The sequence below is a fragment of the Pteropus alecto genome, unplaced genomic scaffold (genome assembly GCF_000325575.1).
Source record: "Pteropus alecto unplaced genomic scaffold, ASM32557v1 scaffold271, whole genome shotgun sequence".
NCBI classification, from domain to species: domain Eukaryota; kingdom Metazoa; phylum Chordata; class Mammalia; order Chiroptera; family Pteropodidae; genus Pteropus; species Pteropus alecto.
The window spans coordinates 327,639-351,414 of NW_006430730.1; the positions used below are offsets into that span (position 1 = coordinate 327,639).

Below are 23,776 nucleotides of genomic sequence, written 5' to 3' on the forward strand. Positions count from 1 at the left end.
GGGTGGGGGCGGGGGCGGGGCAGGCAAGTAAAGTAAATGTGGGAAACAGCAGGCCCGTGACTGTGCAAATGGAGAATTCATACACCATCAACAGCGGGCTGTTGCTATTAGCTTTAGCCTTTTGTTATTATGACGCATTATAAGTGCTCACTTGCCCTCTCTCTCTCTGTCTCTCTCTGCCAAATTTTACCATTTTTCAAGAGAAACTGGCTCTCTGATTTCATGTGAAATCTCCAACCTCAAATTGATTTAAGCACTATGGGGCCCAGAGTGGCTGGATTCGGGTGCCAGTTGTGATTTCTGTTTTATTAGGACTTGGTGGCGGCGTGGGGCAGGGAGGAGGGGGCGGGAGTTAAGTGGGTAAAGGGAAGAAGGAGGTTGAGAGTGTGGGCAAAATGTCTCCTAGAAACAGAGTGGGTAGACGTGGTTCCATGGTGTAGCGGTTGGCACGTCTGCTTTACACGCAGAGGGTCCTGGGTTCACGACCCAGTGGAGCCATGGTCCATGGTCTACGGCCATGCCACCCTGAACAAGCCAGATTTCTGATCTCGGAAGCTAAGCAGGGTCGGGCCTGGTTAGTATTTGGATGGGAGACCACCTAGGAAGACTAGGTACTGTAGGTATACATAATAATAATAAAATAATAATAATAATAATAATAATAATAATAGAGTGGGTGTTTTTTCAACGCCCCCAAGGGGGAAGTGATTCTCCAGAAGAGAGGGGTAGTCTATAGGGTCTTGAAGAGAGTGTGGGAGTTGTACTAGGACTGTCTGCTGAATAAGGGTATCCCAGTGTCCCACGGGGCCAAGGAATCAGGGACAATGAATGTTCGAAATGTAAGCCAAATGGATGTTGACTAGTGACCGGAGGGCCCTGGCGTCCTGCCCCTCCCCCAGTCCTTCACCTTCATCCAAGACTCTAGTCCTGGACATTATTCTGGAGAATTGGGCACCGAGCCCTCCAAGAATAACTGTGGTGAAATTTTCCATCCCCTCAGCAGAACAAGGCTCATAGTCAAACTTTGAGTTGCAGAAAATCAAGGCAGTGGCAGTCCTTGCATACTTGAATTTGGGGACTACAGAAGAGAGACTGGGTGAATTTTACCACATTTCTCTACAGAGCCTAAGGGGCCTCTCTCCCATCGCAGCCAGCCTGGGGTGAGGTCGGGAGATGGGTTTGTGGAGGGGGCACGAACGGAGGGTGCTGACCCAGGCAGGCAGAGTCCCCCGGACGGGAACGAGGACGGGGATGAGTTCTCGGTCTGACTTACCCCACAGGAGGGTTGCTCCGGCCCAGAGTGTCCACCAGCTCCGCAGGGAGCCCATGTCTGCAGGGAGAACAGAGAAGGGGTCATGGGAGGCTGGCCTGGAGAGGACAGCAGGGCCCAGTCTCCGGACGACGGCCCCATGGGCACCGGGAAGGCTGAGGTGGGCTGGATCGAAGAGGCAGCGTGTGCGTGTAGGGCAGTTGGATGTCCAGTGGGTCTGGGGGTGGATGGGGAGGGCAGGACAGGGGCCAGAGCAGGAGACCTGATGTCCCACTTCCAAACGAGACCCCAGCCTCTCTCACCTGCAGGTCCCTGGAGCTGCAAGCCTAGCCCCTGGGCTGGGCTATATAGTGGGGTTTCTTGGCTCCTCAGGCCACACCCTGGGCCACCTGCCAAGCAGATAGTCCTAACTTCCTGGAAGAGGCTGCTGATTCCAGGGCCAGGTGGAATGGGGACCCCGAAGGCCTGTGAAGGGTGGAAGGCAAGCCTGGACACCTGGGTCCTGAGGCGTGTGAGAACAGGTGGTGGCTGTTGGCCTGGGAGACTTCTGGGAACTTCGTTTCTGGAAGGGCGGTGTTCCTGAGGGAAACAGCTGGGGAGCAGGGTGCTGAGGCCCTGGGTTCCCGGGGGGTAGGTTGGGAGCGGGCAGTGGGGTGGAAGACAGTATTTGGTCTTGTTTGCTGACTAGAACCTGCCTGCAGATTCTTCCCTTGGCTCCTGCCAGGAATAATAACAAAGGACCTGCATCCGGGTCCTGGCTGCTCCCCAGCCCCTACAAGCTAATCTCCAACCACCCACTATTGTTTCCAGGCACCACTTGGTGGGGGTCCGGAGTCTGGGATGGGCAGGAATCTGAGCACCTGCCCCAGGCCTTTGGAGAGAGACACAATGCCTCCATCCCCGGACCCATGGTGCCTCCTGGAGACGCTGGCTGTGAAATGGGGACATCGAAACTCGTCTCACTGGGCTCGTTGATCTCCCAGAGGGCACGCTGAAAACTCTCAAGGACCATAGGTGGGAGGTGGGCTCCTCTGGTGGGAACTGGGGGCTAGAGCTGTGTGTGAAGAAGCATGGAGGCCTCTGTTTTCTGGTTCCACGCAGATATCAGGTTCCACTTCCTGGAGAATTATTTGTTTTCTGGGAGGTTTTCTTGCCCTGAAAAGGGACTGCCTGAACAAGTTTTGGATGACTTTGTGTCCCCCATCACCCCAGGACCTGCCGGAGATGGGAGATGGGTCTCAGTTGCACATAGGGAGAAGAGACCGCTGACGGGTGGCATGAGTTTTCTGAGATGGAGTCTGTTCCTCCTGGGGGGCTGGCCTGACCCATGCTCTGCTCCCTTCCTCCTGACCCCAGGACTTTGCTGGGGAGTCTCCCCTTGAAACAGCAGCTGCAAAGCATGGATGGCCTCTCGGACAACACCCAGCAGCTGCTGCCCCCAGGACTCCTCCTCTCTTATCACCTCTGCGTGGCCAGCGTGGGTGGGGGCTTTGACACCCCCCACCCAGGGCAGGTTCCCAGAGGGAGAGATAAAGCCTCGGAGTTCACTGGGACACAAAGTTAACCAGGAACATGAAGCGAGCAAACAGGAGACTGGATAAAAGCCAGAACTATGAAGAAATAGTCAGGGGTCAGGGGAATCCCAAGGGCGGGAGGATCGTGGGGAGAGGGGTGCCTGGGTCCCTGAGGAGTCTGGCGTGGGCAGAGAGGTCATCTGGTTCCCTGAAGGAAAGAAGGGGTGGGGGCTACAGGGATTTCTAAGGAGGAAGCAGCCATTGCAAACCAAGACGTCAAAATCTTCCATGTCAGATACCCCTCTGGTAGTATGAGACACTCAGAGAAATGAGAAGTGGCAGAGAATTAGGGTGTGATTCTGCCCCTCCAATTTCCTCCAAGCTCTGGCTGACCCCAGAGAGAAGCCTTCCCCTCTCAGACTCTGTCATTGCTGTCTGCAGCCATAGTCCCCAGAAGTGGGGTGGTGTGGGAAATCTTTTATGTTTGGGGTTCGACACCCCTGGGACCTTCTCAGCCTTTTCAGGGTGTGTGGGGTGGGGGGGAAGGCGAGGAGGAGGAGTGTGTGGGGGGGGTGTGAGTCTGAGGTGTGTGGTATGCTATACCCTGTGTCCTACTTCATATCTATTCTCAGGAATCACACTGATAGGGGGAGATAACCTGTGGGGCCACTTTCTTATGGTCAGAGAAACCACATCTGTGCCGCCACCGGCAGCCTCTCTCAGCCCGAACTAGCGGTGGTTGTGTGTCTGAGCTTCCGGCCTCTCCTTGCAGGCGGATCCACAGTGGGCAGATCTGGTGGTGCCCACTGAGACCCCTGGGACCCTCTGGCTTGTCTGGGCTTTACAGACCAGGCACAGCTGGAGCGAATCTGCTCTCTGCAGCCGAATTCAGACGAGTGGTAATTTCTAACTTCGTTTCTTTGTGCTCTGGATCCCACAAGGGGTCTCCCTACCCGCTTGGGGAAACCCCATCTAGCATAAGCCACCACCACTATTAGCCCCGAGGTTCAACCTCAATCTTTGTTCCTCCCCTGCTCAGGACCATTCCACGCTGCCCAGTCCCTGTAAATGCAAGTCCACTCTCGCAGCAGGATGCTCTCAAGCCCGCTTCTGGCACCATCCACCTGGCCGTGGCCTGTGCAGTTCTTTCCGCCTGGTGCACCCTCCCCTGCCATCCACCTGTGAACTCCTTATCTGGAATCCGGACACCACTTTCCGCCTGAGTCATTTCCAGAGAACCCAAGCTGAGGCTAACCTTTTAATCCTCTCATGTGACACTGGCTTTCTGCTGCCTTGTTTCATGGAAATCCCTTTGGTTTTAGTCCTGCTACATCTGTGTTCTGTTCCGCACCCTCGCCCCACCCATCAGTTCCCCTCCACCCCACTTTGACTTCACGCACATCGAAACTGCCTTGCTAAACTCTCCAGTGACCTCGTATTCACCTGTTGGTTCTAGCTCCTTCTCTGTAAAAGTTGACGTGCGCACTTCCTCCTTGAAAATTACTAATGCCTTGGCCTCGTGACCTCACTTTCTTCTGGCTCTTGTGTTACTTTGGTCTGTTTCTTACAACCCCTTTAATATCGGTGGTGCTCAGATTCTCTTTCTCTGCTTTCTTCTCTTAACTATCTTTTCTCCAGGAGATTTTGGCCATGTCCGCCAAGCTAATAGAACTTTCTCTGATGATGAACATTGTCTATATTTTGTAGGGAACAATGGGGCAGGCAATAGCTACGTGTGGCTATCGAGTTCGTGAAATATGACTAATGTAATGGAAGAACTGAATTTTTAATTTAATTTTAATCAATTTAAATTTTAATTTTAATCAATTTAAGTTTAAATTCATTTTCAGCCCCACTCTTTTTCTTCTCCCTTTTTGTTACAATGTAATACAAATGTTAAATATTTCATAATTGTCCTGCAGGTTCTCGAAGACCTCGTTAGTTAGTTTAGTTTTGTTTTTTTTTTTCAGTCAATTCTCTCTGATTTTTTGTCTTGGGTAATTTCTATTGTTCTGTCTTCAGAGTTACTTGTATTTTCCTCTGTCATATTCATTCTGTTCTTGAGTCCTTTTTTATTTCAGTTATTGTAGTTTTTCAGTTTCATCGTTTCCATTTGGTTCCTTTCTATATTTGCTATTGCTTTGGTGAGATTTTCTATATATTTTTTTCATTCGTTTCAAAGGTTTTTGTAATTTCTCGATGAGGCATTTTTATAATAGCTACTTTCGACCTTTGTCAGATAATTCCAACATCTACTTTATCTCAGTGTTGGCATCTGTTCATTGTCTTTTGTCAACCAGGTTACAATTGTCCTGGGTTTTGGTAGGATGTCCCTGAACATTTCAGATATTATCATATCCTAACCATTTTAGATAATATGGTAGGAAACTCTGGATCCTATTTAACGCTTCCATTTTAGCAGGCAGTCACCTGCTTAGATTTAGCATGCAGGTGGCTAGTTTTGTGTGCTGTGGTTCCGATGACAGTTGGGGTCCTGGGCTAGTTTTGTGTGCTGTGGTTCCGATGACAGTTGAGTTTTCCCAGCCCTTGCACTGTTTTTCCTGTCTGCTTAATTTGCCCACTGCTGGGTGGGCTTGCACCCAGTCCCGACAGGTACCACGGATGGACCTGCATGACATCCAGCATATATCCATAATATGCCCTCAGGTCCCCTCTTCTCTCTCAACCCATCGCTCCTGGTCTCACCCTCCACGTCTCCCACACAGTCTCACTGGTCCCGCATCTTCTTTTAGTCTGCAATGCCCTCATGCATCCCTTACCTGACTGATTCCTGCAGGTCTCGGTTTGGCTACAACCTCCAGGCTGGGGTATGTGCCCTCTTTTTCTTATTCCTGTGGGAGAACCCCGAACTCTTCCCTATCTTTGCCCTTAGCGGAGTGGTTCTCAAAGTGGAATACACAAGCCCCTGTGTGTCCCTGGCCCTTTGAGAGGGTCTCTGAGGTCAAAATTATTTTCATAATAAAATTAAGATGTTATTCAGATTTTTCATTGTGTCGACATTTGCACAGACAGTGCAAAAACCATGATGGATAAAACTGCTGGCCTTTGCCTCAAATGACCTAGAAGTCATTATGTTTTTTTACAAACACTCACAGAAAAAGCAAACACACAGAAATAACAATAATAAAAGCAATGACAAAAACCAGTTCTACTTAAGAAGGTCCTTGATGAGATGGTAAAAATTATTAATTTTGTTAAATCTCTACCCTTGAGTACACATCATTTTAACACTCTGTGTGACAAGATGCAAGGTATATATAAGCTGTATATTGATGTATGTTGACTGTCTCAAGAAAAAGCACTGTTTGATTGTACTGGCAGATTTTTTCATTGTATGGGTCACTCTGAGTGGTGGAGCAGTCCAGGAACTGCTCTATCTCATAGGCCCAGGGCTCCATATCCAGGGGCTGGGGGGCAGCACAGGTAGGGGCCTGCTGAGCTTCAGGCTGGGTGGGGGGGCTCTGAGCTCCCCCCGCTGAAGGCTCCATCAGGGTGCTGCCCGTGACCTGTCTCACAGCTGAGCCCAGGGCTACTCTAGTGGCCATGGATACTATTAGGCCCAGCTGGACCAAAGGAGCAGGCCAGGGCTGTGGGCGTGGATAGTGGGTGCGCCGGCCATTGGGCAGAAACCAGACAAAGACATTACAAAGAAAGAAAACTAATAGTAAATATCTCCCATGAACATAGACAGGAAAATCCTTAACAAAATATTAACAAATTGAATCCAACAATATATAAAAAGAGTAATATGTCATAGCCAAGTAAATAGGGTTTATCCTAGGAATACAAGGTTCATTCAACATTCAAAAAGCAATCAGTGAAATTCATCATATTAACAGAATAAAGATTAAACACTGCAAGATCACTTCAATAGATGCAGAAAAAACATTTGACATACAGATGGCCAACAGACATATGAAAAGATGCTCAACGTCACTAATTATCAGGGAAATACAAATCAAAACCACAATGAGCTATCACTTCACACCTGTTAGAATGGCTATTATCAAGGAAACAACAAAGAATAAGTGTTGGCGAGGACGTGGAGAAACGGGAACCCTCGTGCACCATTGGTGGGTTGTAAATTGATGCAGCCGCTTCAGGAAACAGTATAGAGGTTCCTCCAAAAATTAAAAATAGAACTACCTCCGACCCAGCGATTCCACTTCTGGGTGTTTATCCAAAGAAATGGAAAACACTAATTCAAAAAGATATGTGCATTTCTGTGTTCATTGCAGCATTATTTACAACAACCAAGATATGAAAGCAACCTAGGTGTCCGCGGCTAGATGAATGGATAGAGAAGACATCTCATATATGTATAAACATATATATGTATATATGTTTTTTTTTTCCTCAGCCATAAAAAGGAATGAAATCTTGCCATTTGCAATGGATGGACCTAAAGGGTATTATGCTAAGTGAAATAAGTCAGATAGAGAAAGACGAATACCATATGATTTCGCCTATGTGTGAAATCTAAAAAACAAAACGAATGAACAAACAAAACAAAACAGAAACAAACTCCTAGATCCAGAGAACAAATCGATGCTTGCCAGATGGGAGAGGTAGGGGGATGAGCAAAAAAGGTGAAGGGGACTAAGAAATACAAACTGCCAGTTATAAAAGAAGTCACAGGGATATAATGTACAGCTTAAGGAATATAGCCCATGATATAGTAACTATTATGGAGTCAGACAGATACTAGATTTATAGTGGTGATCACTTCGTAAGGTATGTAAATGTCTAATCATTGTGTTGTATACCTCAAACTAATATAATATTGTATGTCAACTATAATTTAAAAATAAATTTTAAAAAATTAGATTCTCAATAAATATTTGATAAATAAAAAACAAATAAATGAATGAATTCTACAAAAAAATACCTTTTGAAAGTAATAGATATGTTCATTATCTTGAAAGTAATAGATATGTTCATTATCTTGATGGTTTTATGTGTGTGTATATATGTGACAAAATGTATCAAAATATACTCTGAATATGTATAGTTTATCGTATATCAATTATACCTGTTTTTATAAAGGTACTATTTTAAATAGCTTGAAAAAATGAAATAGGTATAAATCTACCAAAACGCATGTATGCCAAAAGGGACAAAACACTAAAGAAAGAAATCAAAGGACTGAATAAATGGAGAGACATACTACATTCATGGATGGGAAGACTCAATATTGTGAAGATACCAATTGTCCCCAAATTGATCTATAGATTTAATGCAATCCCATAAAAATCCCAGCAGGGATATGTATGTATGTGTAAATACACACACACACATATATATATGTACACAAAAATAGAGAAAAAGAAAATGAGAAAGCAAATGTGTTAAAATGTTAACATCTGGGGAATCTGGGCAAAGAGCAGGTATCATTCTTAACAGTTTTCTGTAAATTTCAAAATGAAAAGATTACTAAAAAGCGTTTATACTTTATCGCTTTGTCATCTATTTCTTCTCTTAGACATTGTGTATAATTAAATAATCTACACCGCCTTTAAAAGCTGTGTCAACAGTATAGTGGTTACCAGAGGGAAAAGGGGGTTGGGGGAAGCAGAAAAGAATAAAGGCAGTCAAACATGTGGTGCCAGAAGGAGATTAGACTTTGAGTGGTGAACATACAATGCAATATGCGGAAGATGCATTATAGAATTGTGCACTTGAAACCCATATAATTGTATTAGCAATGCCACCCCAATACATTTAATTTAAAATAACTGTGTTATACTCCATAATAGATGGTTCAAATTTTATTTAACCCACCGGTTATCGTCAGACATTTACATTTGCTTTTCCCTGAATTTAATCCTTATCCACCCTTTACCCCATATTCTTGCTGCCTTCTGAATGATTCAGGCCCCTCCCTACACCCTGAGATGAGTAAAGCTATTCATTCCTGGGCCTTCGATGACAACACGGGGGAGACGGTGTGCGCAGACCAGGGGTCACCTGCCCACTGTCTGAAGCCCTTGGATGGGTTTTGTTTGGATCGCATGACGTTTTTAAGAGTTTGAATTTATTGTCATCATTAATGAAAAGATTTCGCTTGAAAATCTGGATTCTTTACTTCTTTTTATTTTTTTATCAATTATAGTCAACGTTCAATAACATTTTATATTAGTTTCAGGGTTTTTTTAATGGGAAGGAAATTCTAAAAAAGAGTGCTCTATGGAAGGTGAAACTCCAAATCTGCATGTAAAAATACTCCTCAAATCCACGGATCACTCTTTGTTCTATTTAAGATTTTTTTCCAGTTTTATTGAGATATAATTGACATATAGCATTGTATTCGTTTCAGGTGTACAACATAATGTTGTTTCATTGTATGTACACACACAACACGGTTCCATGAATGTATACATCGCTAAATGATTGCTACGATAAGTTTAGTTAATGCCCATCACCTCACAGTTACAGTATTTTTCTTGTGATGAAAACTTTTAAGATACATTCTCTTCGCAAAAAAAAAAAAAGATATATAATAAAGTATTGTTAACTAAAGTCACCATGCTGTACGTTACATCCCCAGAACTAATTTAATCTTATAACTGGAAGTTTCTATCTTTTGACTGCCTTTGCCCATTCCCCTACCTCCCACCACTCACCTCTGGAAACTACCAATCCAAGGTAAGAAACACCCAAACCTGTAGATAATTTTTATTAGAGCTTATGTGAGCCGAACTGATAACACAGGCTGGGGAGCAAAGTTTCAGATGCTTCCAAATTTCAACTTCCGTTGAACATCAGACCTGGTGTTGGGCCCACGTTCAGGCCTGTCGATCGTGGCTGGAGCTCAGTTTCAGCCACTCTTTAGGTGAGGAATAGGTTCTCTGCCAGCCCAGCTGTCTTTATTTACTTGTCTGCTGGCTTCCGTATGCACTCGGCCTCACCCAGGGCTCTAAAGCCCCAGATCTGGGAACACCCTCACTCAAAACAGCTGCTCAGGGCTTCTTTCAGAAGGCAATGCAGATGAGAGGAAGAAAGCCCTGGGCTTGAACTGAGATGAATTTTAGTCAACTCAGCTGGTTCCGGCTCTAGTTAAATGCCCATCTGTTAAGTTATCTAGATGGTTGGTTCTTAACTGGGGGGGGGGAGGGAAGGTCAAAATGATAGGTGGGTCTAGCTTGAAACACTCCCTAAGTGATTTGAAGTCCACCTCCCTGAGAATGACTGGTTTACCTGTCGAATATCATCAGCAAATCTAAATAATAACTATCATATGGGCTTAAGAGCACAGGCTCTGAATTTGAATGCCAGCTCTACCATTTACTTGCTGTGTGATCTTGGGCCAGTGACTTCACCTCTCTGAGACTCGTTTCTCATGAAGGACCTGAAAAAGGAAGACAAGAGTTCCCACTTCAAATCTCACTTTAATCTGAGATTAAGTCAGATGATATGTATAAAGCATTTGGGACTCTCTGTCACCAGGTAAAGACTGTATAAATGTTGATTACTTTTACTACCCACTTCCCAAAGTTGTGAAGATTAAATGAGATAATGAGCTAAAGTTCTTAACAAAGAACCAGGTACATCGTCAGTGTTCAGGAAGTGGTTATTTGTGATTATTTTCCATAAACATTCCAAAGAGATACCTTGATGTGTCATTGCCAAAGGAGAAGAGAGAACTTGCTGATGATTTGACTGACCGTGGGGGGAACGAAGGCAAAGCCTTCTCATAGATTTGAGTCTGAAGCTTGGAAACTGGGAGGATGGGGAACAAGAAGCAAGGAGGAAAATGATACATTCCATTTGAAGTGACGGATTCCAAGCCTCAAGGAGAAACTGAGGATTCCTTTTGGGCGTTAGGTGGAGACCTTGAAGACAGAACTAAGAGTTGTCAATGCAGAGAAAAAAAGGAAGTATTTCTTTTTATTGTTATTTTCCTTTTTTTGTGGAAATAAAAATACTAGGACCTTAAATGAGGATGGCAAGGACTAAATCCGATCGATCTTTGGGTTTCTCCAACTTAGGGCTGGCATTGAGCAGGAGCCGCTAATTCTCTCTGTGACTGAGTAGAAGTGGCTTTCCCCTGTCTGAGCCACGATTTCCTCACCTGTAAAATGAGGAAAAGCAAACCTACCACTGAGGGTGTTGTAAAAATTCAGAGATCATGGTTTGGAAATTGCCTGGCTAAAACTAAGAATGTACAAATGGTGTCTGGTGTGACAACCCATGATGCACCCACCAGAATGGAAAAAAAAAACGTAAGGATGGACAATACTAAGTGTATGCACAACTGGTGGGAGTGCAAGTTAGTACAGTTTGACAGCATCCACCAAAGCTGAACACATACCTACCTGCCCTAAGACCAGCAAGCCTGCTCTTGGGTATATCCGCATTATGTTCATCAAAGAAATGTACTAGAATATTCATAGCACCAGTATAGCCCCAAACTGGAAACTATTCCGTTCTAGACATGTTCATACAGTGGAAACCATACAGAAAACGAAAGAACTATTCCTATACACAATATGAATTTTGCAAACATAATGTTAAGAAAGCCAAACACACAATACACACTCTATGGGTATCTAGGGAGTTCGAAACAGACAAAAGTAATCCATGCTGTTAGAAATCAGGTGATAACTTTCATAGATGATGGAGTGGTGGAAAGAAGCACGTGCAGGGATTCTGGGAGCTGCTAACGTTTGGTGTCTTGATCTGAGTACTGGCTATGTGGGTGTGCTCGCTGTGTAAATTCATCGCACTGCGAGCGAACAATCTGTGGATTTTCCTGTATTTATACTTCAATAAAAGGTTTACAGGCACATTTCACTTTGTTGTGCTTTGCTTTAACGTGCTTCACAGATAGCGCTTTTTAAAGGACTGTGGCAACCCTGCCTGGAGCCTTTTTCCCAACAGCATTTATTTCCTGTCATATTTGCAAAATTCCAAACTTTTTCATTATTCTATTTGTCACGGTGATCTGTAACCAGCGATCTCTGATATCACTATTGTCGTTCCCTTGAGGTGTCACGAACTGCACCCGTTAGATGGTGAGCTTAATTGATAAACAGGTATGTTTTGACTGCTCCACCAACTGGCCGTGCCCCCATCTCTCTCCCTGTCCTCAGGCCTCCCTATTCCCTGAGACACAGCGATACTTAAATTAGGCCAATCAACAACCGTACAATGGCCTCTAAGTGTTCAAGCGAAAGGAAAAGTCATGTGTATCCTCCTAATGAAGATGTTAATACTGTTGACATGAAAACAAAAGATTTAGAATACTCCATAAGCTTAGTCGATAAAGCAGTGGTAGGATTTGATAGGATTCAGTCCAATTTTGAAAGTTCTACTGTGGATAAAATGCTATCACACAGCATGGCACGCTACAGAGAAATTTGTTAGAAGGGACAGGGTCTCAAGGTCTGAGCAGTCCTTACTACATGCTATTCTTGCTAAATGTTAAAATGTAGCACAGTATTTTGCAGGCCCAGCTATAACTGGATGGGCTGCCCAGAGCCCAAGTTCAGCCAACTGCAAAGAACTCAACATGTAATTAACCAATGAGTGTACATAAACAATGACTAAGCTTCCCTTTGGGAAGATGAGATTTTAAATGTGAATCCCTCTCTGTTACTTGCTGCAAATAAATAAAACTACCTACCATCTCTCGATCTTAAATAGAACACCCCAAGCAGCAAACCTATTGTGATCAGTTACAAACTGATGCCGCAAACTGTATTCTCTTAAGAAATTGCCACAGCCACTTGACCTTCAGCAACTACCACCCTGATCAGTCAGCAGCTATCAACATCAAGGCAAGACCCTCCACCAGCAAAAATAATAAGACTCGCTGGAGGCTCAGATGATAGCATGTACAGCAATAAAGTATTTTTAAAATAAGGGATGTACATATTTAAAGACATAATGCTATTGCACATTTAATAGACTATAAGATAAAATGAATGTAACTTTACGAATGGGGAAACCAAAAAATTCCTGTGCATTATTTTATTACAATATTTACTTCATTGCAGTGGTTTGGAACGGAACCGGAAATCTCTTTCCAGGTACGCCCGTACTTAGAACTAACTGTAGGTGGTGTGCTGAGCGGCAGTGTATCCCCGGGGCCAGAAGCACAGGATTTGGGAACAGACAGATTTGGGGCCCTGTGTTCTGGTCTTTGTGACTGGCAAGAGGCTTCATGGCTCTAAGCCTGTTTCCTTCTCTGTAAAAGAGGGAACATAATGTATATCAAGATATTCCAATGAGTTGATGCACACAAGACTTAAGCACCGGGCCAGACACTGGGCTACAGATCCCGTGTTGAAGAACAAAATTCAACAGACAATTCAAAGGTCTAATTGGCTTTATTAAGCAAGTCTGATGAACTGTACAAAACGGAAGTTTTTAATATGCAGAAAGAGCATGGGACTAAGAAATTAAAAGAGTGGATTATTTCAGGCTGCGGAGAAGGCGGGGGATTTTATCAGCCAGATTACCTCAGTAGCGTAGATCAGGAAACTTCAGATTGATCGGTTTAAAATCCACTCCAGAGAGAGGCTAAAACTGCAATTTGGTTTGTTACGTTTTGGCGACTGATTTAGCAAAAGCGGTTCCATTTTGGCCTGTTGTTTCTTTCTTTAACACCTGTGTGACCCAACCCCTGGCACCGGCCTCTCATTTTCTCCAGCCCTCCCACACCGGGGTCTGATTGCCTGCTAACGCTAACGCGGGCTCGGGGCTCCTCACGGCGGCCCCAAGCAGTGTCATTCCAGGCGGCAGCCTGGGCCTTCTCGCCCCTCCGCGGACAATCTTCCGGCACAGTCCACGTGCGGCCCGGACCGCGGCCCGAAGACGCCGATGGGCCTCCAGTCCCTCGCTGACAGATTTCTGAGCAGCTCCTCAATTGAAAGAGTGACACGGCAGTGCCGCCTACCGGCGGGAAAACCCGCCACCGAAAACGCCGCGCGCGGTGGCGTTACCGCGCGCTACTGCGCACGCGCACCGCCCGGGGCCCACCCGCGCGCCCGCGGGGTCCTGGAGAGCGCAAGAGCGTTTCTTAGGGGCGGAGCCCAGGGCGAGGTCTTCCTACCCTCCTACCTGGGCCCACCCGGCCCACTCTCAGCGACTTCCTAAACTACGTATCCCAGAATCCACCTAGGACCTCGACTTCCGGTGACGTCAGCGGAAGCGGTGACTAGATCAGGCCGGGGCACGCACGGGCGGGCTTGGTCACTATGGAGGAGATAGGCATCCTGGTGGAGAAAGCTCAGGTCCGGTGGGGCCCGGCTCGCAGGGAGAGGGCGAGACTGATCTGAGTGGGGTGCTGGGTGACTGCAGGGACCCCGGCCCAAGTCTGGCTGATTTCGGAGGCTTCGGTGGGGAGCTTCGTGTCGTCCAGAGGCCTGGGCTGGGTGGCTGAATGATGTTAGGAACGCAGTAAGCCTCGGAAAGCGGGGCTGGGGGAATGAGTGACGTTAGAGGTTCTTAGGGACTGAATGATTTCAAGGTCTAGTTGGGAATGCTTAGTGACATCGGTGGCTCGGCGGGGCTGGGGATGAGTTGGGTGGTGAGTGATGTGTAGGACTCGTCCTTTGAGCCGAATGATGTCCAAGGCTGGGCTGGAGAGCTGACTGGTGTTCGGGGCTTGGCTGATGTTCGAGGGCTAAGTAATATCTGTGGTCTGGCCAAGTGATATTTGGGGCCTACTTGGGGAGCTGGATGACATGAGGGCCTAATATGAGTTGGGGTTTTGTGACATGAGGGATCTTTTGGGGGTGACTGGGTAATGCCAGGGCTGTTTGAAGGCAGGGTGACTTTAACAGCCTATATGAGAGCCAAGTATGTGTTTGACATTAGAAACCCGTTGACGGGCGCTGGAGGGCTTTGGGGTGTGGTAAGGCGTTGACATTTAGGCCTTAGTTAGGATTTGGGTGACATTGGGGACATGTTTCAAGTGGCATATAATAGCAAAAGATTGTTTGGAAAGCTAGTTCATGTATAAGGGATCTGTTAGGGGCTGGGTGACATCAGGAACATGTTAGGGGATGAGTAACTTCATGGTGAAGTGGGGTAGGGGACCCTCTTCTTCCACCCTGAGTTTCCCTCCTTGGTCTAGGATGAGATCCCAGCACTGTCAGTGTCACGGCCCCAGACTGGCCTTTCGTTCCTGGGGCCTGAGCCCGAGGACCTAGAGGACCTGTACAGCCGCTACAAGGTACTTTCAAGCCCAAGCCGGACCCTGCACAGGGCCCAGCAGCCTATACTTCCCTCACCTCTGCCACTCCCTGGCTCAGCAAGGCCTGGACCCAGCCCCTGCCTCTCCTCTGTCTGCTCACAGAAGCTGCAGCAAGAGCTGGAGTTCCTGGAGGTGCAGGAGGAGTACATCAAGGATGAGCAGAAGAATCTGAAGAAGGAATTCCTCCACGCCCAGGAGGAGGTGAAGCGAATCCAGAGCATCCCGCTAGTTATCGGGCAGTTTCTGGAGGCTGTGGATCAGAATACAGCCATCGTGGGCTCCACCACAGGTGTGAGGGGGTGAGGGGTGGAGGGTTCCTCATTCACTCATCTGTTCATTCAACAGCTGTTAAGTGTTTCCTGCCATGTGCCAGGAACTGTGCTAGGGTCTTATAACAGCAGACAAGGAAGACAAGTGTAATGGTGTTTTTCAGAGTATTTTGAGTTTGATGCTTAAGTGGAAATGTATTTTATATTCTCTTTCTCTCTTTGTCTGTGTGTATATAATTTATATAGTAAAGGTTTGACCAACTGATACTTAGCCTGTGTGACATACTCTAATTGCTTTTCCATTCTGTTCAAGTCTGTTTTGCTTTAAGTTATGTTCTGGTCGTGACTCTCTAAATTGATTTCATGACTCCTTCTGGGCTGGCACCTGCACTTTGAAACCATGGGTGAAGCGTTAAGAGATTGGGCTCTGGTAAGGGCTCAGTATGTGGTAGTTGCTGTTATTAACGTGGGTCCAAGCCCTGCCTTCATGATGGTCATTGTCTCTGTATCTTATCTGTCTTTACTGCTTCTGGCCTCTGCTCCTGTGGACCAAGCCATTTCTTGTAAAGGTTGTGGGGAAAGGTGTGTGACTGAGCCTGGAATTGGACCGATGGGCTGGTAGTGAGGTGGTAAAGGGAGGGAGAGATCCAGAATGATGTCTTTGACCTGTAGAGAGACATTGGAGCTGCCCCCAGGATGACACGGGCAGAGGGGTAGGTTGGTCTTTGACCTGTAGGACTTAGGGAGACAGTGGGGCTGCCCCCAGGATGACACGGGCAGAGGGGTAGGTTGCGGGGAGACAGCGAGGGCGGTCTAGGACATCACAGGTAGGAGTCTAGGAGGCTGCTGGACAGCCAGGCCTGAAGGTTAGGGGAGAGATTGAGACTGGACAGAGACATGTGCATCGCCGCTATAAATGTAGAAGGTGGATTGGAGGAGACTGGAGGCTGGGCGAGGAGGGAACGGTGCAGAGACCCAGATGGGAGAGAACAGGGCTGGATTAGGGCAGGGTCCAGGGGGAGGAAAGGAGGGGCTGGTTGGAAGGACATTTAGGAGGCTGGGTGGAAGGCCATAGTGACTGCATAGATGGGCTGCAGAGGAAAGGGGAGAAGGGTCCAGGATGAGGCTTGGGGCTCTGGCTGGTGACTAGGGACTGTGGGCCTCCCTGAGACAGACCCAGGAGGAACAGCACAATTTGGGGGAAGATGCGCAGGACGCTCAAGGACATGGTGGGTGAGAGATATCCAGGGGAGATCCCGGGGGAGGCTTTCCAGGAGGCTGCTGGACCCCCGGGGCTGGAGCTCAAGAGAGCTACGGCTATAAATGTACAAGGAGGTTGTTAGTGTGAATGCGGGGGACAGACTGGAGGAGGCTAGAGCCCTGGAGAGGGGGTCAGTCGGTCCGAGTGAGAGATACTGGTGGCCTGGAGGGTGCAACTGTGAGGTTGTGGGGAGGGGACAGTGCCAAGGGTCTGGCGCTTCTCATTTCCCCTCCCCCTTCTGTCCCTTTCCCAAAGGCTCCAACTACTACGTGCGCATCCTGAGCACCATCGACCGGGAGCTGCTCAAGCCCAATGCTTCGGTGGCCCTCCACAAGCACAGCAACGCCCTGGTGGATGTGCTGCCTCCCGAGGCCGACAGCAGCATCATGATGCTCACCTCAGGTGAGGAGGGGCTGGGGCCGGGGACTCCTCGGGGGACCCTGTGGGCCAGGCTGGGAGCCCCAGCTCTGCTCTGCCATCAGACCAGAAGCCAGACGTGATGTACGCGGACATCGGGGGCATGGACATCCAGAAGCAGGAGGTGCGGGAGGCTGTGGAGCTTCCGCTTACACACTTTGAGCTCTATAAGCAGGTGAGGAGCAGGGACAGAAGGGGCCCTACTGAGTCTTGGGTTGGTGACAGGACTCCCTGGCTCATCCTCTCTCCACTTCTGCTTTTCAGATTGGCATCGATCCTCCCCGAGGCGTCCTCATGTATGGCCCGCCTGGCTGTGGGAAGACCATGCTGGCAAAGGCTGTGGCTCATCACACTACCGGTGAGCCACTTGGCGCCTCCCGCAAGTTCTGACCTTCTGGGCAATTCTGACCTTGCTCCCTACTCTCATCCTCTTCAGGAAGTGGCACAACACAGTGATTAAGAACACGGGCTCTGGGGTCAGGACCCCGTTGTGCTTCTTACTCATTGGCTGTGCAGTCCTGGACAGGTGACTTTAATCACCTCGTGCCTCAGTTTCCCCATCTAATAGAAGACTCACTTCACTGCATGATTGTGAGAATTAAGAAAATGATTCCGTGTTCTTCCTACGGTGGATTGTGACCTATTAGTAATTACGAATTCCAATTTGTGGGTTGCAACCAGCATTTAAAACAATGCAAAAAAAGATGTTGGAGGCCATCCCACACACAGCTTGTACTGTTTTGTCAAACTTGTTTCACACACACATGTGGTCATTTATAAATGCATTCTTGTAGGTTCCAGACAAGACGTCTGGAAGTCACTGTATTACTATTTGTAAAGCCTAAGGACAGAGCTCAGCTCATACTAAAATCCTAATGTGAGCCAGGGAGCGTAGAAGGCAGTGGGTAGGCAGTGTGTTTTCTGGACTGGACTGCTGGTTTGAGATCTGGCTCCCCTACAACTACTTATATAAGTTAGTTATGTAACTACTCAGTAAGTTAACCTCTCTGTGACTCTTTTCCATTTTTTCTTGGTTGTCCAGAGGATTAAATCGATGAAAAGCTTCTGGTAGCACATCTGGCACATAGTTAGTAGACAATAAATGTTAGCCATTGTCATGACTGTTAAACAGCTTAGCAGTGTTTTGGACTTCTGCTCTCCCAGGCCCTGTGCTGGGATATGATGAAATCAGATGTATCCCTTCCTTGGAGAAGTGCCCAACGTGGCTGGGGAAAAAAGAAATCAACACCTAAAAGTTAGTTATTTGGTGAATATTTACTGAGCACCTAATGGGAGCCAGGCTGCGTTCTAGGTACTGGAGACATGGCAGTGGACAGAACAGTCTCCATTCCTCATGGAGTCTTGGAGGCGACGTCTTAGTTGGGAAAGCTCTTGAACAGATAGATAAGTGAACAGATTATCTGCCACGTGGTGCTAAATGTATGAAAAAAACTAAGCAGAGGAAGGGGACAGAGAATAATAGGGGCTGCAACTTTACGTTAAACTTTAAGAAACAAGTTAAAAAGGAAGGGCCCAGAACAAACCTGCCTTCAGCCCCATTGCCAGCTGTCGATCACGTCAGAAGACGTGCCTGTGGTCCTTGACTCCTGTATGATGTTCCACAGTGGGTCCGTTATAGCAAAGGGGAAGTTGGAGCTCATGGCAAGGCGATATGACGCCTTCATGCATGGCAGCCTGTCTGTTTTCTCGCTGATTTTTCAAGCACTCCAGAAAGCCAGATTTTCTTTCTCTATCTTGGGTTCCATGAATGCCTCTAGCTCTTCTCTCTGTATGCTGAAGCATAGATACATTTGTTTTTTGTTTTTCTAAATATGCTGATTGTTAACTGTTGGGCCAAAAAACACATCTGTGGACAGGGTTCACGATTCGTGCCACTGGGTGGCTGTGGGATACAAGCAAATGGCTGGTCCTTGAGGTGTTGGAGAATGACTCAGTGTGGGCATCCGAAGGAAGGGGTCTCCTCAGGGAATTCCCAGTTTCAGTTAAAGCAGAACGAGCCTTACCGGAGGCTCATCCCTGTCTAACCCTTGTCATCCTGCCATCAGCTGCATTTATCCGGGTCGTGGGCTCGGAGTTCGTACAGAAGTACCTGGGCGAGGGCCCCCGCATGGTCCGGGATGTGTTCCGCCTGGCCAAGGAGAACGCACCTGCCATCATCTTCATAGATGAGATCGATGCCATCGCCACTAAGAGATTTGATGCCCAGACAGGGGGTGAGTGATGCCCAAACAGGGTCTGGGGTCTTGGGCAGGCTTGTCGCACAGAATGCCGTGGACTGACTATTGTACACTCCAGCTGACAGGGAAGTTCAGAGAATCCTGCTGGAGCTGCTGAATCAAATGGATGGATTCGACCAGAACGTCAATGTCAAGGTTCAGGGTTCGGGGTGGGCAAGGGGAGGTGTGATGCGGGAATCCGGGGAAGGCGGGGGCTGGCACGTGAGGGGGCAGGTATCATGGTGTGACGGAGGGTGTAGTGGGTACAGAGGTATGAACCACCTGTCCCCGATGGCAGGTGATCATGGCCACGAATAGAGCAGACACCCTGGATCCTGCCCTGCTGCGGCCAGGACGCCTTGACCGTAAAATTGAATTTCCACTCCCTGACCGCCGCCAGAAGAGATTGATTTTCTCCACTATCACCAGCAAGATGAATCTCTCTGAGGAGGTTGACTTGGAAGATTGTATCCTGCTCTGCGAGCGAGGGGAGGGTTGGCGGGGAACAAGGATTGGATCTTCATCTCTACCCCTGCCATCACCGTCACCCAGATTGTGCAGGTAGAAGACCAAAGTCCAGGAAGTGGGGGTGATGACAAGGACAGCCCAAGGGTGACTTCCGGCCCCAGGCATTCACCCCGTCATGCCAGAAATAGTTTCCTTAACTCACCCACTGCAGATGTGGCCCGGCCAGATAAGATTTCAGGGGCTGATATCAACTCCATCTGTCAGGAGGTGAGTGACTCTCTGGATTGGGCTGGGGTGGGCGAAGACCGTCTCTGAGACCGCTCTGCTGCAATCCTGCTGTCCCTCATCGTTTCCCTGGGGTCTTGGGCCCTGTCTGTCTCTTCCTCCACCATCACTAGGGGTAGGGAGTGCAGGGAGGAGATTTTAACTCTCACCCCTTAACAGAGTGGAATGTTGGCCGTCCGAGAGAACCGCTACATTGTTCTGGCCAAGGACTTCGAGAAGGCATACAAGACGGTCATCAAGAAGGATGAACAGGAGCATGAGTTTTACAAGTGACCCCTCCCCCTGCAGCGCAGGACCCAGGGACTTCCCTCACTCCTCAGTCTCTTCCCAAACCTAGTTCTCTTTTCTCTTTACCCAAGATTGATTATTCAATAAATATACAACATTGAATCTGTCTTCATTTCTACTCAGAAGTTTAACTCCTTTGGAGAACCTGGGCCTTGAATAGGATCCTGTGTCCCTCTGACAAGAGCGGGTGAGGTACATGGCCTGGGCTAAAGCTTGAGGGAGAAGCAAAGGATTTGAACTAAATGACCAGAAATTTGGGGAAAGGGATGGAAAATGAACTCAGACTGCAGCCCATGACTACGAGATAAAGCCCGTACATCTCGCACCCCCATTTCCTATAGGTAGAAGACCATTTGAGTCTTCGGTGATTGCTGCCTTCCTCCCACTTCTCCATTTCGTTTAGATGAGAAGACCCCCGAATACCTGGGTTAACACAGCTCCTCTGGGGGACTCAGGCCTTCTGAGCAGGACTCTGCATTTTGAAATTACTTTCTGCATTTTGAAAGTAAGCAGAGGCCAAGGCCAGTGAGAGCAAAAGCTGCCACAATAATAATGTTACAATTAGCTGCACATTTATTATGTCCATCAACATCCCCCAGGAACACCCCTACAGCTGAACAAGTCGGGTTCAGCACTCGTATGACAAGGGAGGATGCACACTATGGGGAACTGCGGCGTCCTAGGAAGAGGGTGTCAGAAAAGACTTATTAAAGGATTTGGGCTTGTGCAAGGTGATTTTAGGGAGGGTTTCGGGAAGCAGGGCTTTGCTCCGCATCGGGTACTGTCAGGAAGCAAGAGGAATTTTATCACGAGTGGGCACTAATAAATCTTACCTATAATGAAGGCAGACCGGAGTGAGGCAAAAGCTGTGATTGGTAAGAAGAAGAAGTGAATACTGGTTTCTGACGCTCACCACCTCCTATCTGGCCCACGTGAATACCTCCAATGCCCAACACTGGGCAGCAGTAATTCATTCCCGGATGCCCTCTTCGTGCGGCCTGGGCTCTGAAATCCCCCTTACCCTGCTCAGGTTGACTCCCTGACGCCAGTCCATCCTACCACTCGGAATGCCCCCAGTGGGCTGTGTCACCCTGCACCAAGCCACCTCCTGCACGAACACCCCCCACATCCTGCTCAGATTCCGAAACCTGCTCTGAACCCATCTTCTAACTTTCAGATTGAATTTTTCAGAAAGGGAAGAGGAAGAGCAAAATGTGTTATACTTCGAAATAAAACAAGTCATTCCCTGATGGACTGTGCACGGTCTTAAATATGTTCTTTAAGGTTTTCGCTTTAGAAAGTAGGACTAACAAAGCCTGACCTAGAATCCAGGACATCTGATCCTAACTGTGAGCTCACTAGTCTGGCACACTGCCCTTCCAAGCATAAAGCCATTTTCTCATTCCAAAACTCTCACATTTATCTGACAAAGGCCCTGACAGCACCAGAGTGGAAAGATTTCTTCATATTTAAAAAAAGTTATGATTTGCATTTTTCTTTATGAAAAGGTTTATTTGACCCCATATAAAAAGGCAAAGTTATTTGGTGGATAAATTACAAATCTTCGGTCCAAATCTTCAAGTAAAGCCGATGCTGCAGGAAGATGCAACATATTCTTTTTATTCCGCAGAAGAGGCACTGGATCTTATACACACGGTCACGAGTCCACTGGCGCCCATGACGTCCCACCTGCCCAGATATTCAGAATCACACATACCCATCCTCATACAGCCTGGCTTGCACCAGCCACTCAACAACCCCGGTCACACAGCAACCCACACCCACACCACAAAACGCATATGACCCCAGTCACAGTCAAGCACAGCTACAATCTCCCACCAAGCCTGTCACCTCATAGCTTAGAGTCGCAAATCACCCTTCCAAGCTACTTTCTGCGACCTCACTCCATCAGATGCCCCTTCAGTCACACGCCGTCTCATACGCAAAGAATAACGCACACGCAGAAACACAACTCACCCACAGCCAGAGAGGTGCAGTTAGTCCCGCAACCTTCACAGTGACACACACACACACACTCTCACAAGTCAGGATACAAAGGGCAACACGTCAATTCTTTAAAATGTACGTATAAAGCTCACACTGTACCAGGCGCCGGGATAACCTCAGAGAATGAAACTGACCACATCCGGAGCTCCCGCCGCGTCCGGCACGCGCTCGGCCTCAGGGTCGCACCCACAGGTGCCTTCGGCGGTCTGGCACTCTGGCGGACCCGTGATGTCTGCACAGTCCACACAGTCCCCAGGTGCAAGGCTCCCTCAGTTCATCGCGCGGGGCGCGAGACCCGGCCTAGAGGCAGCAGTTCCGTGCGCCTGCGCATTCGCGGTCCACGCCCACCGGCTTCGGGCTGTGGACTACATTTCCCAGAAACCCCAGCGGCGGTGCTTGCTACGACCCTGATGGCGGTCTACAGTGCGATCTAGGCGGTTCAGGCACCGCGGGTGAGTTAGTTGCAGTCAGGGAAGAAGTCGGCGCTAGGTGAGACGAAGCGGGACTCGTAGGAGTAGGGAAGGGGCTGCCGCCCAAGACGCCCCGGAGCGCGGAAGGGGCGCATGGTGCCAGGAGCCTCAGGCCTGTGCGTGCGTGAGGAGCAGAGGGGGATCGTGTGATTGATTCAATGTGACAGGCGCTCCTGCCTGTCAGGTCCAGGTTGGGATTTTGTGACGGTGGGTGCGGTTGTGAGGCCGATCCTGGTGCTTTTCCCTCCCTCCCCTCACAGTCCCCACTTGTCTGCACAGAGCAATGTCCGCAAGAGGAAAGTCAATACTGTATTCAGTCCTAGGATGAAGGTTTCCACCAAGAAGGCACAGTCCTGGGCTTGAGATGGGACTTTTAGAGCTAGAAGTGTCTCTGAGACAGACTTCTGGGACTAAATGATGGGAGTGTCCCTACTTGGAGGCGCCGTGAGTGCTGCTACGTTTTTCGGAACCACCGCATTCTCAAACCTCTGATCCCAGGAATCTGCTGTGAATTCAAGGACAGATGCCAGCCTCCCTCTCCCACCGGTTTTATGTGTGAGACCAGAGGAGATTTGGCCCTGTGCTCTAAGAAAGGCCTTGTGTTTCGCAAAGTTCCTTCCTCCGCAGCCCTGCCATTCTCCAAAAAAAGGCTCCTGAGGAGGGAAGAATTGTTGCACATCTAAAAGTTCAGATCAAGTGAGTTTGTAGTTCCTCTTTGTTCATACTTGCATTTTTGTTTTTGGAAATTGGAAACACTTGCTTTTATTTTCTGACATATCCAGTGACCTAGGTCTTTCCTCCCAATGAATGATGGGCGGTGCAGAAGGATCCCTCTCCTCATTGGCCCTCAAATGCCCCCTCCTCGTTTTTCAAATCATTCCTCTGCGCTCACTTTTTATAATAAAAATTGCATATCCTGGAGTCTAAAGTTAAAGCTTTGTTTTATTGAGTTTAGCGTTTAGGTTGAATCACATCAACATCTCAGTTTAAAACTAAGGCAAGATCCGAGATAGTTTGACTTGTGTCAGTGAGTAAGTGACATGGTCATCTGCTTTTTAAGGCTTTTG

At 47.9% G+C, this 23,776-nt stretch overlaps 3 protein-coding genes, 2 long non-coding RNA genes and 1 pseudogene across 10 annotated transcripts in view; 3 read left to right on the top strand and 3 right to left on the bottom strand.

Moving 5' to 3' along the window:
* FCGBP (Fc fragment of IgG binding protein) overlaps positions 1-1,328 on the bottom strand; it is a 37,183-nt gene extending 35,855 nt beyond the window's left edge. Inside the window, exon 1 of the mRNA XM_006905432.3 lies at positions 1,274-1,328. Within this exon, the coding sequence (XP_006905494.1) occupies positions 1,274-1,328 (55 nt within the window). The remainder of the gene's footprint in view (positions 1-1,273) is intronic.
* On the top strand, positions 508-623 carry LOC112484486 (annotated as a pseudogene).
* A 12,556-nt stretch (positions 1,329-13,884) lies between the features above and the next one.
* On the top strand, positions 13,885-20,339 carry PSMC4 (proteasome 26S subunit, ATPase 4). Its single transcript, XM_006905402.3, has 11 exons — positions 13,885-14,042; positions 14,888-14,986; positions 15,110-15,296; positions 16,793-16,939; positions 17,020-17,129; positions 17,219-17,312; positions 19,021-19,188; positions 19,271-19,347; positions 19,490-19,658; positions 19,871-19,926; positions 20,104-20,339. The coding sequence occupies exons 1-11, from the start codon at positions 14,007-14,009 to the stop codon at positions 20,215-20,217; spliced, it is 1,257 nt and encodes a 418-aa protein (XP_006905464.1). The 5' UTR covers positions 13,885-14,006; the 3' UTR covers positions 20,218-20,339.
* Positions 15,793-16,084, bottom strand: LOC107196164. Its single transcript, XR_001517525.1, has 2 exons — positions 16,007-16,084; positions 15,793-15,942 (listed from the first exon to the last, which is right to left on the bottom strand). It is a non-coding gene; the product is annotated as an uncharacterized LOC107196164 (long non-coding RNA).
* Positions 20,340-21,723: 1,384 nt separating the features above from the next.
* Positions 21,724-22,551, bottom strand: LOC112484219. The gene is made up of 2 exons (XR_003047943.1): positions 22,332-22,551; positions 21,724-21,921 (listed from the first exon to the last, which is right to left on the bottom strand). It is a non-coding gene; the product is annotated as an uncharacterized LOC112484219 (long non-coding RNA).
* Positions 22,552-22,612: 61 nt separating this feature from the next.
* ZNF546 (zinc finger protein 546) overlaps positions 22,613-23,776 on the top strand; it is a 23,031-nt gene continuing 21,867 nt past the window's right edge. For 2 of the 6 annotated variants that reach the window (XM_025050618.1, XM_015594664.2), the window contains exon 1: positions 22,627-23,405. The gene's annotated coding sequence lies outside the window, so the exon portion shown is untranslated. Of the gene's footprint in view, positions 23,406-23,776 lie in introns of all 6 variants that reach the window. The other 4 variants (XM_015594669.2, XM_025050620.1, XM_015594674.2 and 1 more) reach the window with 4 other exon arrangements.

Excerpts from the sequence above, each read along its gene's own strand:
- PSMC4 (XM_006905402.3), top strand. The coding sequence starts at position 14,007 with ATGGAGGAGATAGGCATCCTGGTGGAGAAAGCTCAG. Across the intron at positions 14,043-14,887 it reads TCCTGGTGGAGAAAGCTCAG|GATGAGATCCCAGCACTGTC; the intron begins GTCCGGTGGGGC and ends TCCTTGGTCTAG. Across the intron at positions 19,189-19,270 it reads ATTTGATGCCCAGACAGGGG|CTGACAGGGAAGTTCAGAGA; the intron begins GTGAGTGATGCC and ends TGTACACTCCAG.